Source organism: Budorcas taxicolor, chromosome 6 (genome assembly GCF_023091745.1).
Source record: "Budorcas taxicolor isolate Tak-1 chromosome 6, Takin1.1, whole genome shotgun sequence".
NCBI classification, from domain to species: Eukaryota; Metazoa; Chordata; class Mammalia; order Artiodactyla; family Bovidae; genus Budorcas; species Budorcas taxicolor.
Genome location: NC_068915.1, coordinates 112828430 through 112854545, shown reverse-complemented (window position 1 = coordinate 112854545; position 26116 = coordinate 112828430). Strand labels below are relative to the sequence as shown.

Below are 26116 nucleotides of genomic sequence, written 5' to 3'. Positions count from 1 at the left end.
TCATTGCTCTTGAAAGTGAATGAAGAATGTCTGGATCTCCTTCGGGTAGATGGTGACCATGGGGCCTCTTGGCAGTGGCAAGGGCCGACTGGAGTTTCCTGGGAGCAGAGAGGGTCAGTCCAGCCTGGCCCCTGGACCGCCTGCTTCCCCAGGTCCCCTCCTCCCAGCATCCCCCTGGCAACAGGACTCCTGCTGCGTCTGTGGCTCCCACGGTGGTTATAACCCTCAGCTGACCCCTCTTGACAGGACTGCACTGCTGGGGGACTCTTTCATTTCTGGCCTCCTCTGAGGGACAGCACAGTGAAGGCATGTACAGGGGGTCCTGGCCCCACTTGGCCTCATATCTCCATGGGTTGTGGCCCTGTATATGTGCATAAGAGCTTTCTCACTGAGGCCATGAGGGGGCCCTTGTCCCTCTTGGCCTCCTATTCCCATAGGGTGTGGAATTCAGTTCCTAAGAGCTTTATCAGTAAGGCCATTAGTGGGCCCTGCCCTTGATCTCAACGGACTCCACTGAGGGGTCACACCCTGGGGTTTAGGCTTCCTCCTTGGGCTGAAACATGGTCATCCGTCCATCCTTCCATCCATGCCTCAATCTATCCATCAAAACATACATCGTTTAATCATCCATCCATTCCCCATCTACTCAACAGTCCATCTTATATCTTCTTTCCTTCCTTCCATCGTTCCTTTCCTCATCCATCCACCCATCCACCCATCCACCCATCCATTACCCATCCATTACCCATCCATCTTCTTTTCTTCCTTCCTTTCATCCTTCCAAACATCTATCACTCAGTCACCCACCTGTCCAGCATTCACTTACCTTCCACCCTTCTTTATACCCTTTTTTCCCAACTAACCAGCCTTCTATCAATCCGTCTGTCAAGACTGACAAAGTGTCTACCTATGTAGCCAGACTATGCCGTGTGCAGTAGACAAAGAGGAGCTAAATGGGTCAGAGCAAACTAAGGCAGAGGGGAGAGCAGAGGAGGCCCTGGATTCGGCCCTGGACCTGGACGAGCCCCATGAGGAGATGCCCACATAAAGGGGACAAGGGCATTCTAGGTAGGGGAACAGCACAGACAGAGTAGTAAAGCAGGCGGAGGTTTGCAGGAGCTAACCGTGTGTCACAGTGCAATGCACAGCAGGGCAAATGTCAGAACCCCTGAGGGTACGCTTGCAAGATGCTGCTGCTGCTGCTGCTAAGTCGCTTCAGTCATGTCCGACTCTGTGCGACCCCATACACGGCAGCCCACCAGGCTCCTCCGTCCCTGGGATTCTCCAGGCAAGAACACTGGAGTGGGTTGCCATTTCCTTTTCCAATGCATGAAAGTGAAAAGTGAAAGTGAAGTCACTGAGTCCTGTCCAACTCTCAGCGACCGCATGGACTGCAGCCCACTAGGCTCCTCCATACATGGGATTTTCCAAGCAAGAGTACTGGAGTGGGGTGCCATTGCCTTCTCCAGCTTGCAAGATGAGGCTCATCTGAAAAAAAAGATGACACTCACCCAAGGCAGGGAGAGGGTGTGTGGCCTCGGACTCATGCACACAACCTACATACATAGTCTGTGTGATGACTCTCCTGAAGACTTCGTGAATCTTCTGTGGTAGATGCAGGAAGACCTAGACTTGGGGCAGGAGGGCACCACTTCAAGCTCACACAGGCCTTAGGGGCAGAGTTGGGGTCTGGCTGGGGGTCAGGCTGGGGACCCGGGGCGTGGTCAGGACCAGGGCGTCCGAACCTCTGTGGCGGTGAGGGTCCCTCGTGCTCCAGGTCCAGCGGCTCATCATCCTCATGTCCCACGTCCCTGTGAGTGAGCGCTCCTCCACGGACACCACGGAGCCCAGTCCCCCCAGCACAGACTGCAGGGCAGAGCACAGGGCGGGGTGAGCACCCGGACCGCAGATCTGAGCAGAGAACCCGACGAAGAAGGGCAGCCGCACCGGGGCCCGGGCCCAGCATCCCCCACGTTCACTGTAGTGGAAGTCCCATGGGAGGAGGGGCAGTCCCGTTTTATAGATGAGGAACTGAGGCCGAAAGGAGCTGCTCCGAAGTGCCGAGCTGGATCAGCACTTCCAGCAGGTGGCAGGCAGGTGTGGCTGCCCCAGCAAACACCCAGTCACCAGGGTTTGTCTCCCAAGGGTGCCTCCTCCTGGGGGCCTGACTCAGTGATGTCACAGTACATGGGAGGGGCAGGTTACCCTCAGGTTCACTGTCACAGGCTGAGACAGCACAGGGTCCTGGTCCACCTCATACAGGTGCTGGAGCCGCAGCAGGACACGGCGGAGGTCTGCCTTGGGCTCGTGCTTTCGGTCTTGGGGACAGAAGAAGGAGGCATGAGGACATGGTCTCGGCCTGGCACTTTACACTCTCACCTCCCTTTCACATCTTCACCCTCCCTTGGAGGCAGCCAACACAGCCCCACTTCTCAGATGACCAAACAAGGCTCAGAGAGGGACGGGCACTTGCCCAGGCACGCAGCTGGTGTGCATAAAGAAGGAAGGGGCAGGATTCCACCTGAGGTGCACCAAAGTGACCGCCTCCCGCCACCCACACTGAAGCTGGCGCTGATTCTTATTCACTGATGGGGTCTTCACTGGGCTCGTCCTTCCACCTTCCAGTTCTCTGGAAGATTCTCTCTGGCTTGGCCACTTTGAAGGGTGGTATGGCCTCATAACCCTGAAGATGAGGCGCCATCTTCAGGGTTAATGTGTCAGGTCATTGCCACCAAGACCTAGGAAATGTGTTGTAATACAGCTTCCACCTGCTGGGTCCTCGGTGACCAAATGAGAAGACCCATGCTGCCAACCCCATAGAGCACAGGGACGAAATGACCTGTGCTGTGTGAGGACTGAGAGCGTGTGGGCTCCTTGTTACTGCAGCCCAAGAGGTCTGTAATGTTTCTTGTCTTCATTCAAATGCTGAGATTAGGAACTGGAGCTCTAGAATCAGGGAAGGACTTCTCAGAGCAGAACATGAAGTTGAACAGGATAATGGTGATGAACATGGTGATGTTGGTGATGATGGCGGTGATGGTGATGATGGTGATGGTCCTGATGGTGTGATGGTGGTGATGATGACCGTGATGATGATGATGATGGTGGTGATTGTGGTGATGGTGGTGATGATGGTCCTGATGGTGTGATGGTGGTGGTGGTGATGATGGTGATGGTGATGATGGTGGTGATGGCAGTGATGGTGATGATGGTGGTGATGGTGATTGTAGTGATGGTGGTGATGGTGATGATGGTGGCAATGATGGTGTGGTGATGATGGTGATGGTGATGGTGGTGGTGATGGTGATTGTGGTGATGATGGTGGTGGTGGTGATGATGGTGATGGTGATGATGGTGGTGATGGCAGTGATGGTGATGATGGTGGTGATGGTGATTGTAGTGATGGTGGTGATGGTGATGATGGTGGCAATGATGTGGTGATGATGGTGATGGTGGTGATGGTGATTGTGGTGATGGTGGTGATGGTGGTGATGATGGTGATGGTGATAATGATGGTGATTGTGGTGATGGTGATGATGATTTTGATGGTGATGATGGTGGTGATTGTGACGGTGGCAATGGTGGTGATGATGGTGATAATGGTGATGGTGATGATGGTGATGGTGGTGATGGTGACGGTGGCAATGGTGGTGATGATGGTGATAATGGTGATGGTGATGATGGTGGTGATGGTGATGATGGTGTGATTGTGGTGATGGTACTGATGGTGATGGTGACACTGATGGTGATGATCATGGTGATGGCGATTGTGGTGATGATGGTGATGGTGGTGATGGCAATTGTGCTGATTGTGGTGATGGTGGTGATGGCAATTGTGATGGTGATGATGGCAGTGATGGCAATTGTGGTGATGGTGATTGTGGTGATGGTGGCACTGATGGTGATGATGGTGGTGATGGCGATTGTGGTGATGATGATTGTGGTGCTGGTGATGGTGATGATGGTGTGCTGGTGATGGTGATGGTGACACTGATGGTGATGATGGTGGTGATGGTGTGGTGATGATGGTGATGGTGATGCTGATGGTGATGATGGTGGTGATGGTGATGATGGTGATGGTGATGCTGATGGTGATGGTGGCGGTGATGGCAAATGTGGTGATGGTGATGATGGTGATGATGGTGTGGTGGTTATGACTGTGATGGTGATGACAATAATGGTGAAGACAATGATAATGATGGCAATGATCATGCTGGTGGAGATACCTTGAGCATTCAAGCATCATGAGAAGCACCAGGCCTCACGCCATCCCCTGTGGCTCCCTTGATTCAGTCTCTACCAATGTCTCTCTAGGAGGATGGACTTGCCCAGCCCAGCCCCCTTGGCCTCCTCTTTGGCACAAGCTGCCCCTGTTAGAATTCTCATGTCTACAGAGTTGAGCCACAGTTGGCAACACCCCTCTATCAGGTACAAAGATAACCTTTGGCCTCTGCCTTTTTCCACCTTCTCATTTCACAGACACTTGGAGTGTGCCAGTCCTTGGTGGGTCTCTTGGAGCAGGGGAGTGGCTGAGGCACAGTCAGTCCATCTTTTGAGAAGCATGGAGTTAAGGGAGCAGATAAGGTGCAGCAACCCCAATATGAATAATGGGTTCCTGGCAGTTGTTTCCTCCTCCAGGAAGCCCTCCCTGATCCCTTGCTGGGGGCTTCCCTCTGTACACAGTCACAGCATCTGACGTCATCCAGATGCACCTTGTTCCTGCTTGCTGAGTGACCTGCCTCCCTGAGGGCCTCAGATTCTTCTTTGGGCAGATAAGGGAACCAGGTGAACTCACAGAGCCTGGACGACTCTGAGGAGAGTCCTTTGTACAGCGAAGGGCTGGGGACTGGCTGACATGTGGAGGCAGGAGTGAGTCTGGACACCTGAACACCTGCCTCACCTTTCTGGAGAGTCCGCAGGTGCTCTGTGTGGTTCGAGCTGTATTTCCAGCCGGGGATGCTGAGGATCTGCAGGTGGACACTTGAGGGGAGTGTCACAGCCTCTTGCTTCCAAGAACCATTCCAACTGCCTCTGTGGGCAGTTTCTGCAAGGCAGATGGACAACAAGGAGAGGCTTTGGGCTAAACTCCCCTCTCAGCATTATTAGCTCTCCACACTAAGGCCCCCATTTAATCTGATCTCTTTCCCTCAACCACACCGCAGGCAGCCGGAAGCACCTGCTGGTGCAAATGCCCAAAGTGCCCTGAATCTCTAGTCCAGCTCTTTCAAAACTGCAGACAGGGAGACTGAGACCAGAGAGAAGATGCCATTTCTTCCAGAAAATGCAGCGAGTTTACACAGAGACCTGCTCTGTGAACAATTCTGGGAAGCCAGCTCCCGTGTTGTCATCTATCACTGCCTCTGCCCAGAGGGACTGAGCCCTTCTCTTCCAGGAGATGCTCTATTCAACTCTGGGTTCCTTCTGGAGGTGTCATCCCCTTTCAGTTCCCAGGCCACAGGGATTCATCAGGCTCGGGTCACATGATTCGATTGGGGCCAATCAGAACCTTTCTCTGAGATCTCTGCTCTTGAAAGAGGAGTTTCATTTCCTCATACTAGCTGTATGACCTTGAGCAAGTCACTGAAACTTCTTTAACCTCAGGATGCCCATGTTTACAAGGAGGGGCTTAGATCTGAGGTCCCTGGTCAGTTTCTGCCCCATAGTAGCCCAGATCCCTGCAGGCACCAGCTCAGCTCCAGCGCTAGACAGGTCACCTCACCCTGGGCAGTGATGACAGGTGCACTGAAAGGATCCCCCACCTCACCGTTCATCTCTCTGAGGATCACAACGGGCCGGTGCTGCAGCGCCAGCCCGCTCCTCTGGCTCAGGCCACTGGTGAGTGTCTTGGGTCCCAGCAGGAGCCAGAACACTGGGTGGACAACCGAGGAGTCGTTCAGTGTGAGGTCATTGTCCAGGGCCCACTTGTCATTGTTCCACAGCCGCCGGTGGAGCATGACCTGCAGGGGACAACTGTCTGACTGGGCCTGCCTGGGCCCTGGGGTCCCCGAGAGTGACCAGAGGGGCCTCCTCCTACCTCCACCTGCCCGTTCCCTTGGCTGGAGATGCCATGCGCTTGCTCGGACAGCAGCACCAGTCTGCTTGGTAAGTCCTCGATGAAAGCCGATTGGACCATGGGGTAGTAATTCTGTGGACAGAAACATTGGCAGGCTGGTGGTGGGAGCAGAGGGCCAGGTCAGCCAGCAGGTCTGGGGTCTCCTTCTGGCCCCAGGCAGCCTCCTGCATGGGCACAGCAGCAGCCCAGGGTGGCACAGTAGTGATGGGATCGGCTCTGACTTTTGAGATGGACACATTGGGTTTCAAATCCAGCTCCACTGCCCTTATGCCCTGGGGGACCCAGCGTGGCCAAGCCTCGGTTTCCCCATCTATAAAATGTGCCCAAAAGGTCCCCCTGGTGCAGGGAGACAATGAGGCATCTGTTCCAGTCCAGCCAGGGATGGCCCCAGCCAGGGGTTCCAAATAGAAAGGGGCTGGTGTCTGGGCAGGAAAGTGCTCACACAACCTTTTTTTCTATTTGTTTGCTCTACTGCAGCAAGATGTCCTGGGCTGATTTCCCCAGACTCTCTGGAGCCCAGGCCACAGTGGGTGAGGAACAGCTGCAGAGTTGAAGGGACAGAGGTTCAAGGAAGACAGAGCAGGGAGGAACCACACCCATTCTCAGGGCCCCAGTGGAAGGAGAGACAACTAACAGGGATGGAAGCTCAGGGGGTGGTCAGCAAGGCACTGCTCCCTGGATCATCCCAGCGCTCAGCACACTTCACTTCCCAGGAGAGCACTGAGGCCCAGGGACACCCAGGGACTCAGCCGAGGTCACGCTTTCGGAGGGCGAGGCCCTGGGAGCTGACTGATTTTGGAGTTCAGCCCCTGCTCAGCCCTCCCTGGCAGCCAGGCTTTGGCTCAGCTCAGAGCAGCAGAGAAGGGTCACACCCCATTCAGGCCTACCCAGATACCACGTGCTTAATCCTCAAGCAACCCCCAGTGGGTCACCCACTGACTGAGTAGGACCTGCGGTGGACATAGGAAACCTCAGGGACACACCTCACACACGGCGGCCCCAGACTCTGAGACCAGGTCTGAACATGCCTGGGCCGCAGCCCCTAGGGACAGACACAGGGCAGCGGGGTTCTGGGAGATGCTCTAGTCCTAAGGGGGCTCTCCTGCCTTCTGGAAAATGGCCACCAGGACTGGATCTGTGGCTGCCACACCCCAGGACAGCTCAGGGTGTACCTGAGCGATGGTGTTCCACACGTTCTGCCGGTAGGGCCTGCGCTGCATCTGGAAGCCGTTGTTGTCCGAGTGGAGGACCCACCCCGTGTTCAGATCAGTGCTTGTCCTCAGGATGGCCTCGCGGTTCAGCTCCAAGGGGCCCGCCCGGTACTCCTGTTCTATGCGATGGCAGAGCAGCTCCCCGTCAGAGCCCTGGGGCCCGCGGGCCAGCCAGGAGAAGATGGCAAATGTGGGCTCACTGTCGTTCACCTCCCTGGAGGAGAAGCAGGAGAGGTGGGTTAAGACTTGGGAGCCTCTGGACTCCCCGCCCTTCTCCTTTCTTCCTTCCTCTCCTTCTGCTTCCCTCCCTCATCCTTCCTGCCGCCAGGGATACAGGGAGCTTGCTTAGGCAATAGAACAGGAGCAACCCAGTTCTCTGAAGGTTCTGATGACCCAGTCATACCTGGGCGGCTCTATCTGTCCTGCTCATGAAAATACAAGAACTGCTCTCATCTCTGCCACTGTGGGCTCCTGTCCCGCCTCTGGACTTAGGTACCACCAAGGTGACACAGCACAGGCAAGCAGAGCAGGACAGCAGAGACTGGAGCAGCTCATGACTTCATCAAACTTCCATGGAGGAAGGACCGTGTGCCAAGCCCAGATCCAGGAGCTGGGTGTCTGAAGCATGATTGGCCCTCATTTCCTCATTCCCCTGCCTGTGAGCACCTCCATGAGCTGAGCACAACCAGGGGGCCGCCCTCACCTGTAGAAGTACTGCCGGATCTCAGTCACCAGCTGCCCCTCCACGATCTCCATCCTCACAGCCTCCCACGCTGGCTCTGCTGCACCACTGGGTGTAAACACATAATTGTCTGAAACAGAGCCATGATTGACATCACTCTTCACATGATACTCCATGAAACTCTGGGTCACCCGTACTGTTCGGTTACTCTGCCTGCATAGAAAGGAAAGAGAAAAGAGTGTCATCGTCATGGCCATCTCATCCTCATTCTGGGACCCAGGCTGACAGAGCCTCTGGAGATGCCAGCCTGGGCCAAGGGGGGAACACAAACAACCTCCTAAGTGCAGCAGTGACATTTGTGAGCTCACTCAGTGAAGCTCATGCACTTGGTCTGGAGAAGAGCGGTATGGACCCACCAGAGCTCATATGACATCAGATCCTGTCCCTTTCCTGGTTGTTGCTGTTGTTCAGTTGCTAAGTCATGTCTGAATCTTCTGACCCCATGCACTAAAGCACACAAGGTTTCCCTGCCCTTCACTATTTTCTGGAGTTTGCTCAAATTCACGTCCATTGAGTTGGTGATGCTATCTAACCGTCTCACCCTCTGCTGTCCCCTTCTCCTTTTGCCTTCCATCTTTCCCAGCATCAAGATCTTTTCCAATTAATGGGCTCTTCCCATCACATGATCAAAGTATTTGAGCTTCAGCTTAAGCATCAGTCTTTCCAATGGATATCAGGGGTTAATTTCCTTTTAGATTGACTAGTTTGGTCTCCTTGCAGTCCAATGAACTCTCAAGAGTCCTTTGCAGTACCACACTTCAAAAACATCAATTTTTCAGCACTCAGTTTTCTTTATGGTCCAGCTCTCAAACCCTCACAAGACTACTGCAAAGACCAAAGCTTTAAGTATACGGATATTTGTTGGTAAAATGATATCTCTATTTTTTAATATACTGTGCAGATTTCACATAGCTTTTTTTGCCATGGAACAAGGATCTTTAATTTCATGTTACCTCATGACCTGCTGCAGTAATTTTTGAAGCCCAAGAAAATAAAATCTGTCACTCTCTCCATTTTTCCTGTTTTTATTTGCCAAGACATGATGGGATCCGATGCCATAATCTTAGTGTTTTGAATGTTGAGTTTTAGGCCAACTTTTTCACTCTCCTCTTTCACCTTCATCAAGAGGCTCTTAGGTTCCTCCTTCACTTTCTGCCTTTATAGTAGTATCATCTGCATATCTGAGATTGTTGATATTTCTCCTGGCAATCTAGATTCCCCTTTGTGATTCATTCAGCCTGGCATTTCACGGGATGCACTGTGCATATAAGTTAAATAGTCAAAGTGACACTATATAGCCATGAGGAACTCCTTCCCCAATTTTGAACCAGTTGGTTATTCCACGTCCAGTTCTAACTGTTGCTTCTTGAGTTGTATACAGTTTTCTCATGAGATAGGTAAGGTGGTCTGCTGTTCCTATTTCTTTAAGAGTTCTCCACAGTTTCTTCTGATGCAAATCCAAGGCTTTAGTATAATTAATGAAGCAGAAATAGATGTTTTTCTGGAATTCCCTTGCTTTTTCCCTGATCCGACATACGTTGGCAATTTGACCTCTGTTTCCGGGAAGTTCTCAGTTCACATACCAGTGAAGCCTAGCTTAAAGGATTTTGGATACATCCTTGCCAGCATGTGAAATGAGAGCAACTGTACAGTAGTTGGAACATTCTCTGGCATTGCCCCTCTTTGGGGCTGGAATGAAAGCTGACCTTCTAATGTCCTATGGCCTCTGCTGAGTTTTTCAAATTTGCTAACATACTGAGTGGAGCAATATAACAACATCATCTTTTAGGATTTTAAATTGATCAGCTGGAATTCCATCACCTTCACAAGGTTTGTTCGTAGTAATTCTTCCTAAGTTGAAAGAACTCTTACAACTCCACAGTAAAGAACGGCCCAATTTTGAGATGGGCAAAGGATCTAAAAAGACATTTCACCAGAGAAGATGCACAAATGGCCAAGAGGCCCATGAATGGATGCTTAACATCTACAGCCCGTAGGGCTGGAAATCAAAGCCACAATGAAATAGCACATCACATGCACTAGGGTAGCTATATGGAACGGGCAGCTAATACAAATGTAGGGGGGATATGGGGAAATCAGACCCTCCTAGTTTTGGATAAGATTGAAAAACGGTGCAGCTGGGTGGGACACAGGCCAACAATTTCTCAAAGTGTTAAACATAGTTTCCTGTGACCAAACAATTTCACTCCTAGGAAATGACCCAAGAGAAAGGAAAGCTTTTGTCAACACAAAATCTTAAACATGCACGTTCACAGTGGACTTATTTTCAAAAGCCCCAGAATGAAAACCACCCACATGTCCATGAGCTGAGGACTGGATAAATGAACCCAGGAATATCTGTCAATGGAATATAAATCAGCCCCACAGAGGAACTGGGTCTCACTCACACTGCAATGTGAGTGAAACTTGGAAATATGATGCTGCGTGGAAGAGTACATCACGCAAAACGTCAGGCTGGATGAACCACAAGCTGCCATCAGAACAACAATCTGAGATGTGCAGATGAAAGTGAAAGTGAAAATCCCTAGTTGTGTCTGACTCTTTGCAACCCCGTGTACTTTACAGTCCATGGAATTCTCCAGGCCAGAATCCTGGAGTGAGTAGTTTTTCCCTTCTCCAGGGGATCTTCCAAAACCAGAGATTACACCCAGGTCTCCTGCATTTCAGGTGGATTCTTTACCTGCTGAGCCACAAGGGAAGCCCAAGAATACTGGAGTGGGTAGCCTATTCCTTCGCCAGGGTATCTTCTCGACCTAGGAATTGAACTTGGGTCTCCTGCATTGCAATATGCAGCTGATACCACTCTAATGGTAGAGAATGAAGAGGAACTAAAGATCCTTTTGATAAGAGTGAAGGACGAGAGTGAAAAAGATGGCTTAAATCTGAACATTCAAAAACTAAGGTTATGGCATCTGGTCTCATCACGTCATGGCAAATAGAAGAGAGAAAAATGGAAACAGTGACAGACTTAATTTCTACCTCCAAAATCACTGCAGATGGTGACTGCAGCCAAGAAATTTAAATACACTTGTTCCTTGGAAGGAAAGCTATGACAAACCTAGACAGCATACTAAAAAAGCAGAGATAGCACTTTGCCGACAAAGGTCTGTATAGTCAAAGCTATGGTTTTCCCAATAGTCATGCAAAGATGGGAGAAGTGGACCATAAAGGCATAGATTTGATGCTTTCAAATTGTGGTGCTTGGGAAGACTCTTGAGAGTCCCTTGGACCGCAAGGAGATCAAACCGCAAATCAACCCTGAATATGCATTGGAAGGACTGATGCTAAAGTTGAAGCTTCAATACGTTGGCCAGCTGATGAGAAGGGCAGACTCATTGGAAGAGACTCATGCTGAGAAAGATGGATGGCAGGAGGAGAAGGGGGTGACAGAGGATGAGATGGTTGGATGGCATCACTGACTCAATGGACATGAATATGAGTGAACTCCCGGAGGGAGTTGAGGACAGAGGAGCCTGGGGCACTGCAATTGATAGGGTCACAAAGTCGGACACGCGGTAGGGACAGAACAACAACAACCGTGTGAAGGATACCAGGCTCCAAAGGGCCCCATAGGGTGTGATTCCATTGAATGAAATCTCTAAGCTAAGCAAGTCCAGAAGATTCCACTAGCTGGGTAGCCCTGCGTGTGTGCTTAGTTGCTCAGTGGTGTCGGACTCTTTGCAACCCCATGGACTCTAGCCTGTCGGGCTCCTTTGTCCATGGGATTTTCCAGGCAAGATTACTGGGGTGAGCTGCCGTGTCCTTCTTCAGGGGATCTTCCCAATCCAGGGGTTGAACCCAGGTCTCTTGCATTGCAGCTGGATTCTTTACCACCTGAGCCAGCAGGGAAGAAGGAGGTGAAAAGACGACATGTGAGGATTCTCTTGGGGGTGATGTAAATGTCCTAACCTGTGTGGAGATGCCTGTACCACGCTGTGATCACAGGGAACAGCATAGATGTGTACAGTGTAAAGTGATGACCCGGGCAGTATGTGAATTTCAGCAACACCCTTGATGTATATAAAAGAACAAAGGCCCTCCTCCCGCAAAACTGCCCTGGGGTGGTCTGTGCACATGCTGGCTCCCTGCCTTAGGCTTTGCACATGTGGGTCCTTCCCAGGAACCACTGCCCCCTCCTCTGACCCACAGACTCCCTCCTGCCCTTCGGCCTCACATCTGGCTCCAGGGGCCTCATCCCTGCCATGCCCACTCTGCACCACCCTTTCTCAGTCCCCGCAGCCTCCCCTCTTTGACTCTGCAGCGGGCACTGGTGGTTCCCCTAGTGGGATGTCGAACGGCCCCATAAGGAACACGCTGTCCTCCCCAGAGACAAAAGTACCTGAAGACACACAGGGTAAAGAAGGTGGCCAGCAGGACATGTGCCCTCCCCCTGGGGAGCGCCGTGTGGGGTCCTGGCTTAGGGACGGGGTTCCTGAGGGAGGGAAGAATGGGGTGGCGAGGTGGGCCTGGCTGTTCAGGGGTGTTGCCGAAGGGGCATGGGGCCTGAGCGATGACAGAGCTTAAGCTGGCCTGCAGACTCCACCTTTCAAAGCATGACCCCTCAGAGGAGGGGGGCAGTCACTCACAGCCTGCTGGGGTGACAGCCCATTTCTTCTGCTCCGCCACACTCTCTGCAGTCAGCCCTGACTATGTGCCTTATGCCCTCTCAAGAAGGACCTGTGGGCTGACTGGAGGAGGGAGCCCCAAGTCCAGGTCTGTGCCTGCAGACTGCTGACAGATGACAGGGCTGAGCTGCAGGTGACACTCACCTCAGACCAATGTGCCCTGTCCGCCTCCCTTTCTCTGGATGCCTCTTCCTTCTCTTTCCTTACCTCACTTTCTGCCCGGTGCCCGGCCACCCCCCCCCCCCCCCCCCCCCCCAGGTTCCTTGCCCCTCTCCCTGGCAAACTTCTGCTCCTGTTAGGAGATCACATCAAGAAACAGAAGTAGGTGCATTGGACAAAGAGCTGAAGAGGTATCGAAACTGCCTATGGTGTGACCTCACCATGGACAGTGCTGACTTCAAACTCTGGGGGCCTTTCCTGGGGCTCAGCTGCCCTCTCTGCTCCCAACGAATAGCTGGTGGTGAGTGAATAGTTCAGTGGATGGGTGGATTGACAGATGGATGGATGGATGATGCATGGCTGGATGGATGGTTGGGTGGATGGAGGATGGATGGATGATGGATGGAAACCAGGAAGGTTAGATGCGTAGATAAGTGGTTGTGTGAGTGCATAGTGGGTGGGACCATGGGTGAATAGATGGATTTCATGTGGCTCTCAGTTTTAAAAAAGTTGATCTCATGATTAGTATATTTTCCCAGGGTGTGTTAGTAAATACCCCATTTTCCGAGGATTAAAATCTTTGGAATAAACAAGTTCAAGAAAGGCTGTATGGACCTGGCTTAGATTCCCACAGCTAGACATAAACCTGTTTGCACTGCAGGGAGCCCCCCCACCATCACACCCTCGCCCTGCAGCTGAGGAAATGGAGACCCATGTGGGGCATCACCTGCCCAGGTCCAGGGTCCTCCTGGCCTCAGAGGCAGCAATGACTGCACCTCACCTCTCCCAGATGCTGTGCATCAGGTTGGTATCTGTGTCCAAGAACACGGTGTAGCAGTCATTCTCCACAGGTACCAGGTGGTAGCCCACTTGTCCGCCACGTCTCCTGAGTCTGTGTCCAAAATGCTGGGTGCTGGCCACAAAGGGTGCAGTCTCCCCAGTGGCCTCCTGGGAACTCCTGCTGGGCCGGATGCTGTAGTGCTGGTAACTGAGTCCTGGGATCGTGGTCAGCACGTGCAAGTCATAGGCAGAGGGCATCTCCTTTGAACTCTGGACCTGAAAGGCCTGAGGGACAAGATGAATGATGGATGCCAGGGACGGAAGGTGCCTCAGTCTCCTTGGAAACCCTGGGCTTGCACACCTGGCGGACGGAGTGCTTGCTCTGCACAGAGACAGTTGTGTCACTCAACACGGGGCTGAGCTGGCTCCCCTCCTGCACCCTCCCTGCTCGAAAGGGTTCGACCTCTTCTCCCTCCTTCCTCTTTCTCCATCGGGGCTGCAAACCACCTGTCCTCTTCGCACATTCCCTCCTGTTCCTGCCTCTGAGCCATTGTTCATGCTGTTCTCTTGACCTCTTTGAAGGGGGCTCCCTTGTCTCTTACTCCTCCAATTTTCCCAAGGAGGGAGGTTTCCAGATTATCCCGCAGGACTTTCTCCATCTCCATGTCATCTGATTCAAGGAAGGGAGTTGGATGAGGACACTGGGTCCATGCAGGAGGTCTTTCACTTTCTAGGGCACACATGTCATTTCTGAGTCCTGTGCAGAGGGTTTGGGGGAATCTATGAAGAATCTCACGTTCACTTCACAGTCTCCAGCACGGCCTTTCTCTGAGCTAATGAAGACACCTGTTGTCACCTCACACCCCAAACCTGTCCTGAAGGATTTCCTCCACAATTGTCACCTGTCACTCCTACACGTTCTTATTTTCTTCTTTCCTGCATCCCCCACTGGACTAGAAGCCCCATGAGAGCAGGGATTATTGTCTACGTGATTATTAAAGTTTCTCCGGTGCCTGGAGTAATGCCTGGCACATATTAGGTGTTCAGTAGTATTTAAGAGCATTTAGAGCGTTTAGTGGGTGGTGCATTTGGGTGGGGAGGGGGATGTTATGTGTTGGGTCTACTCAACCCAACACCCTCATATCTCCCAACCCTGGCATAGAGGAATCTTCCTCCTCTGTCTCGGCTAAGGATCACTGCCCTGCCTGCCAGGTCATCACCCCACACCTTAACTGTCCATTTCTGTGTCTGTTTCTTGAATCCCAGGATGGTTCCAGAGTCCAGGGATGAGCATTCATCTGGGGCCGGGCCCGGAATGATGGACTGATGGCATTGTCTATCTCACCTCTTCAAGAAATGGCTGGCTTGGTAACAGTAGGGTCACCTCTAGAACCAAGTCTACCTCCCGGTCTGGGAAGGAGATGAGGAGGGACCACACGGGATGTGGGTGTCATAGCTGGGGCCTTCCCCTATGACAGCACCTCCATAAAGATGTACAATGAAGACTATTGCTGGCTTCCCTATGAGAAGTAGAAATGTACACAGGAACATATATATATATATATATATATATTCCCAATGGGAGGCTGGACAGTGGGTAGATGCCTCCCATGGAGCTGAAGATACCATGAGACCTACCAGGGCAGGAAGAGTAGAGCAGACTTCTGGTCAACTCAGATGCCCAAAGCCCAGGGTCAGTCCTCAGGTGGGTCCACTGACACTGATGGTGACTGAGCCATAGGACACTCCTCACAGTGAGGGTAGCGTGTCACCTCTTCCCTTTAGATGCCCACTTCTGGGGGCCCTGCGCAGAGCAGGGGCAGCAACAGGGCATGTACCATAGATGGGATGTCCCCCTTACCTGTGCAGGCACAGCGCGGCCTGTCTCGTCTGAGATGCTGACATTAGGGAAGCCCACAGTCAGGGTGATGATGGTGGTGACCGTCCAGGCCAGTGGGTTGTAGACCACCGCAAAGTGACCCCCAGGCTCTGGGCCTGCACACAGAGAACAGGCTCTACTGCTGCCACCTCACCCACCCCTCACCCCTGCTGCCCCTCAGAACAAGAGAAACTGAGGCAGGTGGGACCAGCTCTGCAGAGTCCAAGGGGAAGGACAAGCAGAAACATGGGCTCTGACGTCCAACCCCCTCCTCATCTGTTCAAGCTGGGTCCTGGTTCCCAGGATGGGTGGGAGAGCGTCCACCCAGAGATGAGGGTCCATGAGCTCCTCACTCATCTCTTCCTGTCAGTCCACTTTACTGGTGCAGACACTGAGGTGCAGAGAGAAGGGTCAGCTGTCCAAGATGACCCATGTTCTAAGGCCTGGTGCCAAAGCTTGAGAGCTTGGAAATGTACAGCAAGTTCTCTGGAGCTTGAAGGGTCAAGGTCAATCACCAAGGTCAGCACTGGAGGTCTCTTTGGTATGAACCGGGATTCTCTTTCTGTTCCATCCTCCACCAGATGTGTCCCAGGATGAGAGCATGTCCAGTGACTCCCAGATCCCTGAACACCGCACACAGTGTCCAGTCCCCGGCCTCTGCCCAGGCAGCTCCCATGGCTGGATGCCTTTCTGGGGTCTCCACCTACACCTTGCTTGGGGAGTCAGTCACTCGTCTGAGCTCATGGGAATAGCCAGCCCCACTAGGAACCGGAAGAACCCAGTTCTAAGTCCCTTACTGAGAAAGTCTTCCCCTCCCAACACCTGGATGCTGCACCCCTGGTCCCCAGGGTCCTTCCAGACTCTGAAAGTAGGATGGGACTGCACACAGACACAGAGCGGAGGGCAGAGCTGGGCAGTGCAACCGGGCAGATGCCTGCCATGGCCCACTGTGCCCCCAGGGGCCTCGCATACCTGAGTGGGCTGGAGATCTGTCCTGGATGATGGAGGCCATCAGCTTGTGCACCCCTTGCATCCCAGTGCTCAGGTGCTCCACAAACATGTCACCAACCTTGACGGTGTGAGTCCCGGTGATGGCGTCATGGTGCTGGACCTGGGCCCCCGCAGGGACAGGACAAGAGTGGGGTCAGGCCGGCCTCTGCTCAGCACCTGCTGTCCTGACACCCACTGGGCCCTGACTCCCCTTCCCTCTCAGCAGCTGCTGCTGGAGAATTGGGGGTTCCTCCCACTTTACAGAAGAGGAAACTGAAGTCAGAGAGGTCGATGCACTTGCCCAAGTGTTTTTCACCTCGGGAAAACACATAACTGTATCCCTGACTCTGGACAGAAAACTGACTTCCAAAAAGGACCATCCCCAGCTTCCCTCCATGACCCAGTCATCCCATAATGAGAGGGTAACAAGCAGGAAGGCCAGGGGTCTCCAAACGGAGGAGTGTCAAACATTTTTATCTCTCTCTTAAGGGGCAGGAGGAAACAAACTAGTGTTATATTTTTTCCCCTTCTCTATACAAATTTAAAAAGAGGTTTCTCTTAAAATTCTGTGTTTCCATGACGACACCTGGTTCCACCTGAACTTAACTTTTCTCCAACCTTGAGCTAACCAATGCATTTTTCTTATGGAAATGTTTGTCTTAAGCTATGTTAATGTACTATGTATTTATCCTAGACTCTGTCTTCAAGTTGGTTCCCCCTAAAGACTCAGAACCCACTCGACAAACCAGTACGTTATACTCATACATTGTTCTCCTAATCTATGTTAATGAAACTGTATATGTGTATGAAAATCTGCCTTTCTTCAAGATTCATGTCAATTGTTTTATGGCCCGGGATGACTCACCTGGTGCTAATGTTATCTCAATGAATGTTGTGGGTGAGGGGCCTGGTGCCATTCTCTGAGTTTTGAGACATTTCCTTTCTTTAATTATCAGATTTCTAGTAGCTATATAACATCCAGCTAAAGACTGGCAGGGGGATACTCTTTCTGCCCCCTTCTGATCTCTCTCTTTTATACTTTAATAAAACTTTATTACACAAAAGCCCTGAGTGATCAAGCCTCATCTCTGGCCCCAGACTGAATTCTCCTCCAGAGGCCAAGAATCCAGTGTTTTTCATGGTTCAGCAACAACCTTTCAATAAGTGCTGACAGCCTGCTCCAGAAAAGCCCCATACACGGCCTATTACTTGTCTGCACCATGTAGGGTTGGATGACCTCCTCTTCACAGAAGGGAAACTTGAGTCCCGGTGAGGTGAAGCCACATGGCCACCCACTCTGATGGATGCTAAAGTCAATCCCTTCACCCCCCGCACCATGACTAGTCCTGGCAGCAATTCTTTTTAGTGCCTATGAATGTCATGAGCAGTGTGGCCCATTTCTGACTAGTGAAGAGACATGTTGTAGGAGATCTTCAGCCTCGGTTTTCCTATCTGTACAGTGGGGACAAGTAAGATGCAGAGTTACAAACAACTTCCTTTGTGGCAGCACAGAGCCCAACAATTTATGTGTATTATTGATTTGGATATAGGGTTCTCATTTTCCAAGGAGGAAATTAGAGCTCAGAGAGGGCAAGTCAATAGCCTGAGCTCACAGAACTGAGCTGAGATCTGAGCACAGCATCGGATTGCTGGACATCAATGCTACTCCACTTTGCCCTTTTCTCTCTGCGGCAATCTGGCTGTATATCTTCCTTAACCACAAGCTTGACCCAGGCAGGCCATGGTCCTAGCCCTGGGGCAGCTTCATCATGCATGTGTCTTGTGATCAAAGGCGACCTTTGTGCTCTCATCTATAAAGTGGACGTGTAGTGACCAGGGACTGGGAGGTATGCTGACCTAGGGGAAGAGGAAAAGTTAAAATTTTACGTAACCTCCTGCTCCTTCTGCCCCTGTAACTCAGCATGCTCCTTGCAACGTCTGGATCATATAGGTTATGTAGTCTCAGAAAGTGGGGACTCACAATACTAGGAACTGGATCATATTTCACTCACTCTTGTCCTGCTCTTTGCAATCACCCAGCCCCCTGAAAATGCACTTAATTGTCACTGTGTATAAAAACTCTGTATGCCCCGCGTTCGGGGTTCAGAGCTTGGAGTGTTAACTCCTCTGGAAAACCTGAGTTCTCCAACTCTCCGAGTGTGGTGCTTGGTTTCTCGAGTACCGGTTTCTGCAACATTTCTGGAGGCCCCAGCAAGATTGCAACCATTCCATCCCCTGAGCCACCAGACTGGGTGCTCAGCTGGGTTGGAGTGGAGGAGCCCCGAAACGGACGAGGTGGCACACCACTTGATGGTATTCTGGGTTCTCTTTCGGACCAGCGTTCTGACTCTCCAGGTGGCTGAGCCCTGACCGGACTCATTGGAGGAATGGACCAACTCACCAGGAACGGCCACAGGATTAAGTAAGGCCCCATGGCCAGTCCCCAGTTAGGCCCTACCCTAACGGGGAGAAGAGGAGACTGATCACCTCCTTGGAGATCCCAGGAAGCGAGCATCAGATAGGGAGACCTGGGGACTCAGGAGAAGGGAGGTATTGTGATAACCTCTTGAATTACTGTCTATGCATGATTGCTGATTGAAGGAAGTGGAAGTGAGCTATGCAGTCCTCGGACTACAGAGCCTGAGAGCATTCAAAACCTGCAGTTCTGTGATGGCCTCACAAGGCTGAAAGGCAGGGCCAGCCTGTGGGGGATTTGATCCCTCCCTGTGGGGCTGGTCTGGGTTGGCAGTTTATACAGACCTGCCAAAGTTCAGAGGCACCTTAAATCTCCCTCAAGAGAGCAGCCAGGAGGATGAGACAGGAATGTGAATGAATGTGATTCGCTTGTGCTTCCGGCTCAATTGCGTGGCTTCACAGCCTTCATGGCTACGGAGTCCGTGTGGGCCCTAACTTGCGGTTCCGTGGTGACCTCATGTGGCTTAAGGCGGTGTCTGCTCTGAGGGACCCAGTTCCTCATTGTGAGACAGAACTGGATCAGGGGCGTATACTGATCTGCCAATGCTAAGAGGCACCTAAGTTCCCCCCAGGGACGCAGCCAAGCAGTCACCTGAATGGCATTCTCTTTTGATGGGCCACCCACCCTTGCTTGTCTTTGCACCACTGACTCAGGGAGGGATATACAGTAAGGGAGAAATTATTAGTTACTGGTTTTTCTTCTGTTGACTGACTCCTTGAGCTGACAGGTAAGAGATTAGGTTTTCCTCAAAATCCTGCCAGGTAGATTACACTTGTCAACATAGGTGGCAGTTCCTCTAAAGCAACAGTATTAAATTGCATGATAAAGAACTTTAAGAAGGGCTTTGCAGGAGATTACAGAGTCAAGATGACCCCCAGGAAACTTAACTTATGTGAGCTCAGTTGGCTATGCTTTGATGTTGGATGGCTGCCAGAGGGCAATCCTGACCTTCCCACTGTCCAAGCAGTGAACCAGGAGGTCACTGGGACTCCAGGCTTCTCTATCCATGGGATTTTACAGGAAAGGGTACCAAAGTGGGTTGCCATTTCCTTCTCCAGAGGATCTTCCTGATCCAGGGATTGAACCCAGGTCTCCTGCATTGCAGGCAGATGCTTTACCCTCTGAGCCACCAAGGAAGCCCCCATACATAGAACCCTGGCTTCTAATAGCACAGATCCTGCCCCCATGGGCAAAATTTTGCATGAACGGATAGGGACAGAGTAGGGTATTTGTTCCCCAACCAGAACTCAGAAAAAGAAAGAAGAAGAGAAAAAACATATATTCCAGGGAGATCCAGTGAAAGACCCACAGCTACCCCCGCCATACATTCCCCTGACTCCAGATGCCCCGGCACAGTCAGCACCAGACCCATTGCCAGACAGTGCACCTCCCTCCATGTCCTCCGCACCACCTCATGAGCAAGACTCCAGCCCTGAGCCAGTAGGGAAGTGGCTCCGTTTGGCCAAACAAACTAACCAGCTGGCCACAGCCCATGAGACACCACTGCAAGAAACTCAGCGTCCTCAACAAGTGGATGAGGCTCAGTCCAGCCTGGATGCTCCCTCCTGTTATCACCAGCCTTTCAGCCCTACTGATCTCCTCAACTGGAAACACCATAACCCAGCATACTCTGATAAACCACTGGCTATGACTGACCTCCTAGGGTCCATTTTCCACGCCCGTCAGCCTACATGGGATGACTGTCACCAGTCCCTTATGTCTCTCTTCACCACTGAAGAAAGGTGACTCATCTCAACAGATGCCCAAAAATGGCTCCGAGGACAAGTATCCACAGAGGTCTCAGATGCCGAAGGATGGGCATGAGAATTGATGCCAGAGATGAGGCCTAGTTGGGATTTCAATTTCAGAGAAGGATAAGAAACCCTGGGTCACTACTGTGATACCTTTCTACATGGATTTCAAGCAGGAGCCAAAAAGCCCACTAATATGTCCAAAATTACAACACCCGTCCAAAAAAGCAGATGAAATTCCCACCAATTTCTACGAAAAACTGTGTGAAGCATTCCGGACATACAACCTATTCGTCCCCGAGACAATAGAGAATCAACCGATGATTAACGCTGCCCTTGTGGCTCAATCCTGTGCAGACACCCAGCGAAAGCTCCAAAAGCTGGAAGGCTTCACTGGGATGAACCCCTCACACCGACTGGAGGTAGCAAATAAAGTCTTTGTGAACCTAGACCATGAAGCCCAACGAGAATCAGATAAATTAATGAAACAGAAAGCAGCCCTGCTAGCAGCATCATTGAGGAGCTCAGATCAAGCGAAACAGAATGTTCCCTCACGGAAAGGGGAAACTAAGAAGAGACCAGCTCTACACCACGACCAGTGCATTGCAAAGAGACTGGCCTCTGCAGGATTGAGTGCCACAGTCACAGAGGACATCTAAAGGGCCGAAGAAGTTTGGTCAATCCAAAAAGAAAGGTACCAGCCTGAGCTGGCTCTCCATAACCTTGTTGGCCTGGCTGGAGCAGAATCAGACTAAGGAAGACAGAGCTCGCTAATCCTGGTCACGATGAAAGTAGGAAGCCAATCAATGACTTTTATGGCAGATGCTGGAGCTGAACACGCCATGGTAACCACACCTCTGGCTCCCCTCACAGGCCGAACAGCAGCTATTGCTGGGGCCACAGGGACATGGCAGCCTGCTCAGTTTGCAAGGCCCATTCGTGTCAGCTAGGGGGCCATCTGGTGACTCATGAATTTCTCTACTTACCTGAACGCCCCATTCCCTGGCTGGGTAGAGACTTACTGACAAACCTGGGGGCACAAATCACCTTTGCCCCTGGAAAGCCTGCGAGCCTCACTCTGGGGAGCCAATCAGCTCTGATGAAGGCCGTGACTATGCCCAGGGAAGATGAATGGAATCTCTGCAACTTACGGAGGGAAAAAATAAATCCCACCAGCTTGCTAATAGAAATCTCTGATGTCTGGGAAGAGAAGAAATCCCCAGGTTTGGCTACAAACAATGCCTCCATTGTAGTGGACCTGAGGCCAGGAGCCGCTCTTGTTACAAATAATATCCAGTACCTACAGGAGGCATGCCTGGGAATTCGGGACCACATCCAGTGCCTACAAGGTGCCGAGATCCTAACGGAATGTCAGTGTCCCTGGAACACCCCGCTCTTACCAGTCAAAGAGTCTGGAAGGAATGACTACCGCCCCGTCCAGGGCCTCTGTGACATCACCAGTGCAGTGGTCACCATCCATCCAGTGGTCCCAGATCCCTACCTTCTCCTGCGTCTCTTGCCCTCTCACACAGGCTGGTTCACCTGCTTCGATCACAAGGCTACATCCTTCTGGCTCTGGCTCTCACCAGCCTGCCAGCCAGCCCTTCTTTGCCTTTGAAAGGGAAGACCCGCCTACTGGGAGGAAGACACAGCTGACTTGGACCCGACTGCCACAAGGCTTCAAAAACTCACCTACCCTGTTTGGTAAAGCCCTGGCTGAAGACCTTGCTGCCTTTTACAGAGAAACTTTCAATTGCACCCTGCTCCAGTATGTGGATGTCCTGTGGCTAGCCAGTCTCACCCAGGGGATTGCTGGAAAGGCACCAAATCCCTGTTGACTTTTCTTTCCAGCACAGGGTACAAGATGTCATGGAAAAGGTCACATCTGTATATAGGAAGTCAAGTACCTGGGGATTGCCATCTGAAAAGGGCATCGGGCACTGGGACCGGAGAGGAAGCAGGCCATCTGCTCACTACCTCGGCAGAACACCAAGAAAGAAGTCCGTGAGTTCCTCGGGCTGGATTCTGCTGGATCTGGATACTGAGTTTCTCTGAAATTGCCAAGCCTTTGTTGAAAGCCACAACAGAGTGGTAAGGACCCCCTGGAGTGGCAACCTTAACAGGAAAAGACCTTCAAGGAGATAAAGAGACTCTAGACCACTGTTCCTGCATCAGGGCTGCCAAATGTGACACAGGACTTTAACCTCCTTGTACATGAGAAAAATTGCACTGCAGTGGGGCTCCTCACACAAACAGTTAGGCCACGGGAGTGCCCGGCCACATACCTGTCAAAGCGACTGGGTCCAGCGAATGTGGGATGGCCACCATGCCTCCGGGCATTAGCTGCCACTGTGATTTTGGCCAGAGAAGCAGATAAGCTTACTCTAGGACAAAATATGAAAGTAAAGGTTCCCCATGTTGTTACTGCCCTGATGAACAGCCAGGGCCATAAGTGACTGACCAACTCTAGGATGATTCACTATAAAGGACAGCTCTGGGAAAACAAACAGGTACAACTCGAGACTGTGCGGACGCTGAACTCTGCCACCATTTTACCTGTGTAAGTGGGAACCCCCGACCATAACTACAAGGAGGTCACAGATGAAATTCACTCGAGCAGGCCGGACCTGATGGATCTTCCCCTCCAGAACCCAGAACTGGAACTGCTCACTGACAAAAGCAGTTTCATCCAAGAAAGGCAGCACGAAGAAGGCTCTGCCGTAACAACAACTGCCGAGAAAGTGAAGGCTGAGGCCTTGCCACAAGGGTGGTCAGCACAACGGGCTGAGCTACGGGCATTCGCCCAGGTGCTAAGGCACACCAAAGGGAGATGAGTCAGCATCTATACTGATACAAGGTATGCCTTGGATATTCTACGTGTACATGAAGCCATTTATAAAGAAAGGGGACTATTGACAGCAGGGGAAAGGAGATTAAAAACAAAAAAGAAATCCTTTAGTTGTTAGACACAGTCTGGAAGCCTTTCCAAATAGCAGTCATCCATTGTAAAGGCCGTCAGCGAGGAACTGATCCAATCAGCAAAGGAAAATTGGTCGGCTGCCCAGGCAGCCAGGGAGGCAGCGACCCAACCGATCCCCAGAGTCAGCCCTGAGGCCACCTTTAAGGTCTTCTTGGCACCAGAAATGCCTCTGTACCTGAGATATACGAAGAAAGAAGACCAATGGGCTCTAAATGATGGAGGAATGAAAGAAAAGGCGGGCTGGTGGGCGCTCCCAGACCAAAGACTCGTCCCCAGCAATCATGCAGTCCAGCTGGTAAAACAACATCATGAGACAACTCATTTAGGAAAAACTGTGCTGGAGAGCTTACTGAGCTGCTACTGTTTCATTTTTAAGCTCCCGATCCTGTGTGCCCAGATCAGTACTAGAGGTGTGATTTGTACACAAAACAACGTCAGCCAAGGACCAAGCCCTAACCCAGAGGTGCAGATTGTTGGGACTCTGCCCTTTGAAGATCTAGAAGTGGACTTTACTGAAGTCAAGCAGTATAGGGGTTATTAGTATTTACCTGTGGTAGTCTGCACCTACTAGGAATGGGCTGAAGCCTACCCCACACGCACTGGACAGACACAAGAAGTGTCCAAGGCCCTACTAAGAGACATAATCCTGAGATACAGGCTGCCTCGCTCCATAGGGTCTGACGATGGGCCAGCTTTTGTGTCTGATAATGCAAACTTTATCCAGGACACTGGGAATCGAATGGAAGGGTCCCACCACTTACAGGCCACAGAGCTCAGGGAAAGCTGAGCACATGAATCGGACCCTCAGGACTACATTAGCCAAACACTGTCAGGAGACTCAGTTATCGAGGGTCGACATGTTGCCGCTAGCCTTAGTCTGAGTCAGATGTATCTTGTGGTCCTCAGGCAATTCTCTCCTTGAGATCTTATATGGGAAAATGCCCCCAGTGATAGGAAAACTCAAGGGAAACCCCCAACAACCAGCTGACCTGGAGGTGTACTGACACATCCAGGCTCTGGGAAAAGTCTTCCACCATATAGCCCAAGAAAGCTTAGAAGGGACCCCCATCCCTTCAGGCAATTGGATTCATCTCTATCAGCCCGAAGATGAGCTATGGGTTAAAGACTGGAAAAAGAACCACTTCCACAAGATCGGGCAGGCCCTCCCACTATTGTCCTGGCAACCCTTACTGCTCTTAAAGTTACAGACTTCATCCCTTGGATCCCCCACACCAGAGTCAAGCAGTGGCTTCCTGTGATGAGGACATTTGGAAAGCAGTTCAGGACTCTGAAAATCCCCTCAAGGTCGGTTCCAAATACAGTGGCCCTCACCCACAAAGGGCGCTGAGCTCTGCCCTAGCCACTTCAGAAGCTGACTAGTCAACGCACAGCAGAAGCTTGAGGATTGTTCCAGCCACACTCCGACAGCTGACTGGTCACCCCCGGTGGAAGCTTGAGGATCTGGCTATCAAAATATCAATGGATTTTCACTGTCAACCTTGGTCTTTATCCCTGATTGGAGTTATTGCTGTGCTCTTCACTCCAGGACTAGCTTCAGTCGCACTCCAGGACTGGGATTTGGGTCAGAAGCTGCAGTTGGCTGTCTGTTATCTCACTGAGTGGGAAGCCTCAGAGATCACGTCTCTTATGATCAATTCTCCCTACTAACTAAATCACTCACAGTATAGCTGACCCCCTTCACGATAGGCTCAGTTGCTATAGCCATGACAACCCAAAGATGGGGAGAAAACCTTTTGCTAGTGTTCAGTTATCTGTTATGTGCAGGCTGCTTTGCAACCTTTTTCTGTCCCTTGCTGTAACAGATGGTGCCATTCCTTACCCATCACGCACCGGTCAACATTACAGTCAACCCTTGAAAAACTGCTTCCTTAATCATCAGCTTGAACAATGTATAGATAGCCAATCCTATAGGTTGGTCACCTACTGCCTTCTTAACCATGTGACGTATATCCAGAGGCCTGGGCACCAAAATGTTCTCCATTCATGTCCCCCATTGCTGCTACCTTTCCCAGGTGGTCCAAGCCCCAGGGGTATCATGATACCATGCCATTGCCATCATGCCCCCATGCCTCCCTTTACCCACAAACACCACACAGACGTAATAAAAGAGAACAGGTGTGTCTGCAAATAAATGGAAAAACCTACTGGACAGCAACCATAATGCAGACAGACAAAATCACAGACCGACTTTGCCCTGAAAACTCAGGCTCTCAGTATGACTCAGGTTACAGAGTAAACTCCCCTTTAGACCCTCGTCTGTACCAGGTTCTCAATGCAACCCATCGCCTTCTCAAAGACACCATCCTCCAGCTGGTCAGGGATTGCTGGCTTTGCTTATCCTAAGGAGCGCCACGGTGCTTAGCTCCACCAGTACCATTGACTAATGCCACAGCCATGCCATTGACTAA

General features: G+C 51.5%; 1 protein-coding gene across 1 annotated transcript in view; it reads right to left on the bottom strand.

Moving 5' to 3' along the window:
• The window catches only part of LOC128049769 (epididymis-specific alpha-mannosidase-like), a 59936-nt gene continuing 33820 nt past the window's right edge, over window positions 1-26116 (bottom strand). Inside the window, exons 9-20 of the mRNA XM_052642082.1 lie at window positions 16463-16601; window positions 15473-15606; window positions 13613-13887; window positions 7988-8179; window positions 7246-7498; window positions 6035-6145; window positions 5765-5957; window positions 4901-5044; window positions 2832-2839; window positions 2206-2310; window positions 1746-1866; window positions 1-98 (exon numbers count right to left, since the gene is read on the bottom strand). Of these exons, the coding sequence (XP_052498042.1) occupies window positions 1-98; window positions 1746-1866; window positions 2206-2310; window positions 2832-2839; window positions 4901-5044; window positions 5765-5957; window positions 6035-6145; window positions 7246-7498; window positions 7988-8179; window positions 13613-13887; window positions 15473-15606; window positions 16463-16601 (1773 nt within the window). The remainder of the gene's footprint in view (window positions 99-1745; window positions 1867-2205; window positions 2311-2831; window positions 2840-4900; window positions 5045-5764; window positions 5958-6034; window positions 6146-7245; window positions 7499-7987; window positions 8180-13612; window positions 13888-15472; window positions 15607-16462; window positions 16602-26116) is intronic.